Here is a 10,821-nt window from a genome sequence, read left to right as displayed (position 1 = left end):
TGACCACAAAAAAAAAAAAATCGTGAATTTGTTTTTATAGATTTTACCCCAAAACTTTAGACTTTTGATCTCTTTGACCTTATAGGTGCATCATGCGTTACTTGCATTTATGTCTGTTTGTTAGTTGAAATTAGGACCAAAAAAGTTGCACAATATCATTCAATAACAAATCCGACTGTGTCACTTGTCATTGTCTTTGATCAATCAAACAATTACACGTGTCCTTTTATTTAACCTAGATTCAAAAAAGATAAGTCAATAAATTTGAAATTTCGAATTTTAATCGCAAATGATACAAAACCGATTTAAGAGATTTGATACCATCTTGATTTGACTTGAAACATTCCCTACCGGGTCATATTTGCAGAGCTTGGCACTAAGTATTCCGTCTCAGCCCTATGGGTATTTGTTAGTACTCATTACTAACTTTAGCATTAAGAGGTAAATTAAGAAATTCAACCTTGTCTCTTCTTACAAGCCGCCGATCAAAGTAGATTTTAGTAATTGATCTTAAACCATTATCAATAATATATCATGACTAATTTTAAAAGTTTAAATATGATTATTTAAAATTTAAAATTAAAATGATATTCAGATTAAATAACTAAAATTCAGGAGTGTTTAGTATACCCTTATTTATATTCATAAAGCACAAATTTATTTAAACTTTACAAATTTCCTCGAATGAAAATATGAAGAAAATGTGATTTAATCTAATTCAATCAATATTAAAGGGTAAGGAGTAGTTATAAATTTTTAAAACCCATTTATTTATGATTTAAAGTATGAACTCTTTTAAATGATTTTATTTTGTATTTATAAAACTCTATAAATTTATTTGAATAATAAAAATAAAAAAAGAACACTCGTTCAAATAATTTTAATATGATTTTATGAAGACAATAATATGTTTTTAAGCATATTGAAATAATATTAAAAGCTAGGTGTGTAGTTGATGGATTTTATAACATTTTCATGTTTGTATAACTTATATTATAGGGAAATGTTATTTGAATACTCAGTTAACAATACTCGTACATTAATGCATTATATATTTATCTTGATATAACATAAAATATAATATATTAATACATAAATATCATAAAAAATACAACAACTAAGCATTCAAATAACATTTCATTTTTCTTATGGAAGTTTGTGCAAAAAATAGTCAAAGATGCATTCCACTCTGTGAACTCATGAAAAATACCTTAAAGTTGAAACTAGTCCAAAATGAGATTTTAGATATGTGGGCGTGCCCTTGAGGTGGGCTTTGAGGTACATAGGCTCAAATGGGGCTCAAACCATTTTTCCAAAATCCTGAAAAATAGGAAAAAGGTCCCAAAGAGAACAGGGTATCAATGTGAAAAAATTCACGCTAAACAAAAATCATTTGAGCTTTGAAAGATGGAAAACCAAGACCAAAATCCAGAAAGATCTGTTGAGTGGCCGCAGAGGGCAGAGACAGAATAACCAGAAGCAAAAAGATTTGATGGCTCTGATCAATAACTGTCCATGTTTCTCTCATTATCTTATTGAAAATTTTGAACCACTGCCAAAACCATATTCTCAATATACATCAGCAGAAATTGTATGATATTATGAGCCAATCAAACAATTAAAGTTCATATAAACACAATTAATGGATTGAAAGAATGAGACACTTATTCTCTGCGCAAATGGCAAGGTTCATGTTGAGTTGTCATTTTTTTTTTACTTTGGAAGTACATGTACATCAAATATTATTCTCATTTTTTTGAGTAATCTAATTTTTATTGGTCAAGCATGTGTGTTCCTGGCCAATTTACATCAGATAAGTACACCATTGATGAAAGAAGATAGATGTTCGAAAATGACTTTAGAAAGTGGAGTAGAGTCGATTTCTGTCAAGAAAAAGCAATGCGTGCCTTCGGTCATCAAAAGTTTAGGCTCTCCTGTCCATCCATTCTTGCGCAGTGCATCATAGTAAACTAAGCCCCTGTCCTTGAATATATCTTCATCACCAACCACAACCAACACTTTGCCACAGGGTAGGCTCGAAAGCCTTGAATCCATCAGTGGGTTCACTCGCGGGTCATCCAACAGTTTATTGCCTAGATTAGTACCCCACAACTCCGGCTTCCTGATGGCATCCAACCAAATATGTGAAGCATATGATCTCGAAGACACATCCAAGCCGGTCTCGTTCCCTATTAGCGTGCTCCCCCAAAAGTATGGATGCAGTAAGGCCATCCCTTTGACCTTGATGTTAACAACATCTTCTTGTTGTTGTTGTTTCATGAGCAAATTGTGTGCAATATTGGCGCCTGCGCTATCTCCAGCTACATAAACTCTCTCAAAATCAGCCAAGCTGTTTAGCCATGCCTCGGGGCCATGGCCAGAAGCGTGCGATGCAACCCACTTGAGGGCAAGCCATGAATCCTCGTATGCAGTGGGGATATAGTATTTGTAGTCAACCGAGAATGCAACAATGTTGGCTTTCCTTACGAATGCCGAAATGTAGTTGTCATAAAAGGGAGAAAATGCCCTGTTATAGATAAAGGATCCGCCATGATAGAAAACAAGGAGGGGAAGTTTTCTAGTAGAATTGACAGACTTGGGGACATAAATCCTGCCAAATACGCCACCCTCCACAATTGTCACATTCTTGGTATCCACATCGCCGACACCCTCTTGCTCCCCACGAGATACCCCTGTTAATGCAAGCACAAAAATCAACACTTGAAAGAGTAATACAAATGATGAGTTTTTGTTGTAAGCCATTTGCAAGTGTTGAATGATGTTTGGTGAATGATAAACTCGATATTCGAAGTCCATTATATATAGACAGCAGTTGGGGGTAGCCCTTGATTAATGGGATTTCAAAATGCCTTGCCACATGCAATAGCCAAGCTGTTGCTACCCGAATAAAGGTAATGCATGAAGATCAGAAACAGGTTGTAGGTCATCTAAACCCACCACAAGCTCATCAATAATAGTTGTAATGTGTCTATATTAAGTTCTAGAACCAGTCAGAGAATATACAAATATATGTAGTTTGCTATCAATAGAAAAAAAAATTTAAAAATAGAAAAAGAAGAAGAAGTCATCAATGTTATATTTGTTCAAGTTAAAACTAAATGACCAAATTTAGTTCGAAAGAAAATGCAGAGACTTCCTTTTGAAGCCTTGTTGATTTCTTTTTTATTCAAATTCATGTGTTTGAAACTGAACATGGAAAGATATCTCCAAAAATCCATGTTAGGTGCAACTGACAACAGATGTGTGTTCATTCTGAACTTGTGCACTGGATTGAGAATACATAAGTTTAGCTTGTTTAATTTGAAAGAGAAATAACCAGTAGCATGTTGGGAATGAAAAGTAAATTAGAATCAAGCTGTTGCATTTCTTTAGTGTTATTTTTAAGTTGAGTCAGAATATGTGAGCTTGTTCAAGCAGAAACCTAATTTTTGAAACTCTTCACAGCTTATCAGAATTTACATGGCCTGGGGGATATTGACAAGGGACTTGAGAAGATATATATGTAACAGGTTTGGTCCTGCACTTTGATGATGCAAAGTTGCAGTTGAGGTTTAAAGGATTAAATTGAGATAGAGAACAAGGGGAAATACATAAAAATCTAAATTCAGCCATATGATATATGTCGAATGTGTATGCAATAGTGCTGGAGGCCACCAGTAGGTTCCAATTAAGTTCAAAATGCTTGAAATAGGGTTCTAGGGGTCTACAAGCTTAACCATGTGGAGGAGACATCCTTAAAAATAGCAACCTACACATCAAGGTTAAGGGAATTCAGGTGCGTGCAAAGTTTCAATTTGAAAAGAACACAAAAAGAAAGGGAAAATCAATGAAAAGGGCATTAAGCATTTGAACTTTTCTGAGGGAATTTTGTGCCAAGACACTCACTTAAAACCACTGAATGCCCTGCTCCCATGTCGATCACTTTTCACCGTGTCGTACCTTGTCTGAATCTATTGTTATTCAATTAAAGCACACAACGGTCACTTCCTCAAACACTGAACATGATCAAATCATTTAAATTTTTATTGATGATGGTTTTATGAGTACATAATCAAACCTAAATATCTATTCTAATTAATTCTTCTTCATCTTGGGGCTTCTACGATCGTCTTCTCCAGGCAATTTACCAGGCTTTTCCATAGTCCAATTCCCAAGAAACTTGAAAGCTTCATCGAGGAACAGATCATCGAAAGTCTACTGTTGCAGTAGATTTTGTTTAATATTCATGGAAACATTATCAGTTCTTTCGGGTAATGCCATCGTTGAAATTCCTCCATTGTTTTCTCCATAATCAGATGCTAAAAGCTCATGGTGATCTTGTCCACTTCTACGATCATCTCTTTTTTGCACAATGTTGAGGAGATCATCGAAACTCGGCGGTTGCTGCATATTTTGTTCAATATTCATGGAAACATTATCGGTTCTTTCAGGTATTGCCATCGTTGAAATTTCCCCATTGTTTTCTCCATAGTCAGATGCTGAAAGCTCATGGTGATCTTGTCCACTTCTATGATCATTTCCATTTTGCACAATGTTGAACAGATCATCGTAAAGAGCAAACCATCCAGCAACAAAATCTCTGAAGAACACGAAAGCTTCATCAAGCAACCACTCATCGCCGAGAGACAGCGACTGTGGGTTCTCATACATGGTTCCAATACCATCTTGTTGGGAGGTTTCTGCTACTGCTGCATTATTAATGTTGAACAAATCATCGTAAGGACAAAACCATCCAGCAACAAAATCTTCGTATAACATGAAAGCTTCATCTGGTAAAGACAGGTCGAGAGATAGCGATTGCGGGTTCTCATACATGATTCCAATACCCTCTTGTTGCGAGGCTGCAGCTGGTTGCATTTTTAATGTCCTCCAAACAGCTCCTTAGCATTACTATTATTATTCCTCTGTTACAGTTCATCTAATCATCTACTGGGAGCTTCCACAACATTAATTTCATCATCTTTGTTATGCAAGCAATCATCGTGCTCGTCATGAAATCTTCATTTTTCATTAGTTTGCACCACTTCAAGCCAGGATTGCTTATTTTCCTCTTGATCACGCATAAAACATGGTCTTTGAGCTACAAACGATCAAAACAATGAGAGAATGAAATTCAATCACATATATATAGAGAGAGGGTATTAAGATTAGAGTTTATATATACAATAATCAATTTGATGCTTCAATGAATCATCGTGAAGGTTGTATTCCTTCATGGTCCAAACTTTGTTGAAGAGTGTTGTGCCATGAAAAAAGGAGGGAATAAAAAATCAAAAAATGAGTAATAATAAAAAGAAAAGCTGGTGGCAAATTGCCGCCAGCCTTGCGGCAGCCTGCCGCGAGGACCGCGGCCCCCATAGTGGCTGGCCGCAAGGATCAAGCCTTGCGGCCCCAAAATCACTGGCCACAAGGCTGAGCCTTGCGGCCACTTTGTGACTGGCCGCAAGGCTCAGACTTGCGGCCACTTGTCGGCTGGTCACAAGGACCAGCCTCGCGGCACCCTGCCGCAAGTTGCCTCGTGGTAGGTTCGTGGTGATCCCCCTTCTTCGTTGAAGTTGTCCCCATTTAGCAAACGCCATGTGTCGACACCAGCCACCCTTGAAAATCGTGCCCTATAAATACCCAGCTATAGGACATTAATGAGGATTTCCAACTTCGGTAAATCTTGTCACTTTGAATACACTTTTACTATTTTCGTGAATAGTCATTGGGATTCGAGACTAACTTTGGCATCGGAGGGTCTTCGCGAGGGAAGATTCCCGCGAGCTCTCTAACCCATTTTTTGAGCATCAACAGGGTCAAATCTTTGCGGCGAACCTAACGGCGAAGGAAAAGTCTTGCGGAAAACCTAGCGGCGAAGGCAAAGTCTTGCGGTGAGCCTAGCGGCGAAGGCTAGTGGCAAAGCCTTGTGGCGAAGCTAGTGGCGAAGCCTTGCGGCAAACCTAGCAGCGAAGGCTAGTGGCAAAGCTAGTGGCAAAGGCTAGTGGTGAAGCCTTGTGGCGAAGCTAGTGGCGAAGCCTTGCGGTAAACCTAGCGGCGAAGGCTAGTGGTGAAGCCTTGTAGCGAAGCTAGTGGCGAAGCTTGTGGCGAAACTTGTGATAAAGGCTAGGGGTGAAGCCTTGCAGAAAACCTAGCGACGAAGGCTAGTGGCAAAGCTTGTGGTAAAGGCTAGTGGCGAAGCTAGTGGCGAAGCTTGTGGCGAAACTTGTGGCGAAGCTTGTGGTAAAAGCTTGTGGAGAAGCTAGTGGCGAAACTAGTGACAAAAGCTTGAGGCGAAGCTAGTGGCAAAAACTTGTGGCAAAAGCTTGTGGTGAAGCCTTGTGGCGAAACTAGTGGCGAATCCTTGCGGCGAGCATCCCAGCGGCAAACTCTCTTGAGGCAACATCTTTTACGGCAACCTAACCTCACCCGACAACAAGCTCGAGTGGACCCCACATCACAAATTTTAATTGTTGTATTTTGGCAACAACAAAGAGTTTTGTTCTCATAAATTAAGCTCCGTACTCATCCGATGAGCCTTCTTCTGTATCAAAGATATCCTCGCCCTTATCTATAGCTCGCTAGCTTCCATTACTGACAGTTCGATTGATTCAGGAGCCTGTGTCTCTTTTTCTTGAGCTAGGTGAAGAATTAAATATTGTCACCGTTCTAGATCATGACAAAGATGTCGAATAATTCTAACTTGCTGTAGAGGTTGAGATCGACGATTACAAACTCTATTAGCAACGAATTATGTGTCATCTTGTTGAGACGGTAACTGGAAACTAATTCTTAGCGACTCGACAGAAACCTAGGTGGTGTTCTCTGCGTGTTTTAGTTTTAAGTTTTGAGTTTTGAATTTATTTTCAATTTTTTGTTTTAAGTGTCTAATTTGAGATTATTGAAAATGCGTTCTTTTTGTTATTCTAATAAACTATTTTGCAAAACTAAAAACTAGAAAACGCGTTCACTGCTCTTAAAATTTATCCTATTTGTTTCCTTTCAAATACACCACATAATACGATGAAGATTAATCCCCAAGCTTGTATTACAACAACCCCAATAACACAAACTCCAAAAGGATGGCTAGTAGCATCAAATAAAGAATTGAGTGAAGAGTACTATCTCAAAAACTTGAAAGCGAACATGAATATTTCCTTCAAATAATAAGAACACAGAATTATACTCAGAAGAATCACCTAACCACTCAAAAGAACCACCACTAAGAATCCCATCTATCAATAATCACCAAATTAAAAATACAAATACAAAATCATACATATTTCCTCACAGAATAGATTCATAGATCTTTAACCATACAAAAATACAAAATCATACATAATCCTCCAACAAGTACAAGGGCTTCAACCTAAAGAGGAAGAGTTGTAGGAGGAAGTGATCGACGGAGTAGGCGAACAATGGATCTGGGTTGCTGCAACGACGGGTATAGGTGAAGGCGAGAAGCGGTGGAGTTACTGAAATGACGAAGGTGAAGTGAGGTGGATCTGGGTTACTGGTCGCGGCGGTGACGGCTTGCGGCTGTGATGGCCATGGCAGGCGAGTAGTCGACCAACAAGGGAGAGAGAGGAAGAGACAAAGGACCCTGATCTGGAAGAGAAAATGAAGAGTGAACTGTGGCTCGCAGTGGAGATGGCTGTGGCAGGTGCATCGCCGGCTAAGAAGAAAGAGAGAGAGAGAAAGTAAGGAAGAGATAAGGGAGAGAAGAGGCAGTAAGAGATGAAAGAGAAGGGAGGGAGCTTGTCGGATCTGGAACAAAGAAGGGAGAGAGAGGAGGCACCAAGAGAGGAGAGAGAAGGGAGGGAGCTCGTCGAATTGCAGCAATCATTTTCCAAGTTTTGGTTTTTTAACCGAGTTTTGGTTGAAAACAGCCAAAATGATTTTTTTTACTGTTTTGGATTTCCTTTACAAAAAAATTTCTTGTTTTCGAAAATGCATTTTTGAAAACAAAAAGAACACGTTTTCATTGTTTTGAAAAATTGAAAACAGAAAATGGTCCAAAAACAACAAAGAGAACAGGCCCTAACACTCCCATGTTGTGGCACAACCAACGAATAGATAATATGTTAGAATACTATATTAATATTTTTTAATATATTATCTATATAACTTATTTTATAAAAATAAAAATTAATTATATTTACAAGATTTTAACACATAACTTCTAAGACATAATTATTTTTTAAAACATAATTAAAAATTTTTACTTCATATTTATACGTCTAAAACTAGATTTATTTCTTAATTACAAATATTTACCTTTCTAGATATTGATAAATATTTTATGTATATAAAAGTGAAAATTTATAAGAAATATATTTTCTAGTTAGATAAAATACATTTAAAATAAATGTTTCTTAAAAATATAATATTATATATATATGTATAAACACTAAAAAGCACAAAAAGTAAATGTAATATATATATATATCTGGAAAATTGTAAAATATCATTCAATATATATATATATATATCTCTGGAAAGTCAATATTTTTCTTGGAATGTAAAATATATTTTTTCATTGCATGCATATTTTGATCAAGTTTTTTGGGTTTTATATAAACTAAAATTCGAATAAATCATAATCAAGTCTAGACTGTTGAATCTAATATTCATTTTAATTAAAAATCAAAATTAAACCAACATAACCCAATTAAATTTGGATTGAATATAAGTTGCAAAGTTTATAAAATTATATCAAAATTTTATAATCTAAAACCGATAACCCATCAAAATATTAGAATTTATAAAAATAAATCATAATATTAATAAAATTAAATATTAGTAAATTTTTCAACACCTCCATTTTATGCGAAAACATATTTTATTGGTTAATTTTAATTGTAAAGTTCAAAAAGTAAATTCAATGTTTTCTAAACGTGATCATAAAAATTTATCAATGTTTAATTTTGCTCAAAGTAAATGTTAGTGTTCAATTTGTCATTGTTTAATTTTATTCCAACGGAACCTCCAATTTCCCTATTCTCCATTCAATTGTTGAGGAATGCAGCTAGATAGAGAGAGACAGACCAAAGATGTCGTCGAATATGAGGTGATGCAGTTGGGAAGAGAGAAGGAGTTGAGAATATGGCAGAGGAAGAGAGAAGGAGTTTAGAAGACACTGAAAAGCGAGATCCAGTTAAGGAGATGCAACAAAATAAAGAAGAAAAAGAAAAAAAACCCTAGATTTGAGGTGATGTAGTGGGAGATAAAGAATGAGCTAAATAGACGTCGGAAAGAGAAAAGAGATGTTGGAGGAGACGCAGTCGAAGGAAACACACGAGATGTCAAAGAGAGAAGAGACTCGGCTAGAGAGCGAAAATGAGTTAAGGTTTAACGACTCATTAGTGGGTCTAAGAGTTTATTAATATTTTATTTATGAACATTGAAAATTTTGTTTCTATTAAATTAAATATGAAAAATATTTTTATATGACAAAATATATGTAAGTAAATTATGTGTAATTACTTTAATGAATTGGGCTTTGAAATTAGGTTAATGCCAAGTGTGAATTTTGTTGTGAGTTATGTGAAGTGAAGTTGTAAAACCCATTGGGGGCCTAAGATGGAAGTGGATCATTTTCTTTAATTGGGCCATTGATTTGGACTTGGGCCCATGTTTTAAAAAAAAAGGTAGTATTATAATTAAATGAAAATGAAAAATGTGGTGAATGACAAAAATTGGCATGCTTTTTGAAAAAATGTGAGGGCAAAAAGAAAATTTCGTAATTGCTCAGATAAAGAAAATGAGAAAGAAATAAGAAAATGTGAAATGTCCAAAAAGGGCTTATGTGCTATGTATGTGTGTTTTATGTGAAAGGGCAAAATGGTAAATTTCAAGGGAGTGGTTGGCAGCCCACTCCTCCCCTTTTTCTCCCCATGCTTTTTTGTTTTATTCATCTTCTTATTTTCTTCTCTTTTGTTTCCCAATGGTGGCTCCTCATCCTCCTTCTTCTTCTTCAATTTTCTTCTTCTTGTTGTCGGGGGCTTCAAGGTTACAGCTTTGAGAAGACTTCTTCTTCTTCTTCGTCTCTTCAGTTTAAGCTTCAAAGACAAGTTCTCTTGCACTCTCTCTTTTAAATGGTTTGTGCATGTTCTCTTCTCTTGTTTTCTTCTTTGATGTAAAAACTTAAATCTTCTTGTTGCCATTAATTTAGAGTGGTTTTCCAAATTCTTGGAGCCATTTTCTTAAAATAAGTAAGTCTTGTTTTATATTTGTGGGTTTCATTTTATTGTTGTTGGGTGTCTTGAAAATGGTCTTCTTGGGATTTGTTCACCTCATTTTTCTTTCATGGAATGACACTTGTGGATTAGGAAGTTAGATTGAAAATTTTTGGAGTGTTTGGTGTCCATTTCGTGTGTTCTGGGTGTGTCGAGTCGACTTGTTTTGGGTTAAGTTGACTTGGCAGAGGCCAGTTTTTGGCCGTTTTGCCTAGTTCTCAGTCGAGTCGATTTATTTTTTGAAAATTCAACTTGTTTTTAGGCAAGTTGACTTAGCTTAAGTTGACTCCCCAATAATTAAGTCAACTTAGCTGAAAAGACAATACTATGCGTGCTGCACTATTTTGGCCATAACTTTTGATTTAGAAGTCGGAATTGAGATCCATTTAAAGTTTCATAATCTAGAATTCAAGGGATTAGATTTGATATATAATATCAAATACTTTGGTTATGATTTGAGTTGGTTAAGACTTTTCTCAATCTAAATTAGGTATGATTGTTAAAATAAGTTGCTATTAAATGCTTTCTCTATTATGACTCAATCATCTAAAATGATAGGATGTGGTTGAAGATATATATATAT

The 10,821-nt window shown here is 36.0% G+C and overlaps 1 protein-coding gene across 1 annotated transcript; it reads right to left on the bottom strand.

Annotated features, from left to right (window-relative positions):
* Positions 1-1,809: 1,809 nt before the first annotated feature.
* LOC127808524 (2-hydroxyisoflavanone dehydratase-like) lies at positions 1,810-4,161 on the bottom strand. The gene is made up of 2 exons (XM_052347099.1): positions 4,149-4,161; positions 1,810-2,693 (listed from the first exon to the last, which is right to left on the bottom strand). Exons 1-2 carry the CDS (start codon positions 4,159-4,161, stop codon positions 1,810-1,812), a joined length of 897 nt encoding a protein of 298 aa, XP_052203059.1.
* Between the last annotated feature and the right edge of the window lie 6,660 nt (positions 4,162-10,821).

The sequence above is a fragment of the Diospyros lotus genome, chromosome 8, assembly GCF_014633365.1.
Source record: "Diospyros lotus cultivar Yz01 chromosome 8, ASM1463336v1, whole genome shotgun sequence".
NCBI lineage: Eukaryota > Viridiplantae > Streptophyta > Magnoliopsida > Ericales > Ebenaceae > Diospyros > Diospyros lotus.
Note: the sequence above shows the minus strand (reverse complement) of the source record. Positions and strands in the feature narration are given on the sequence as shown.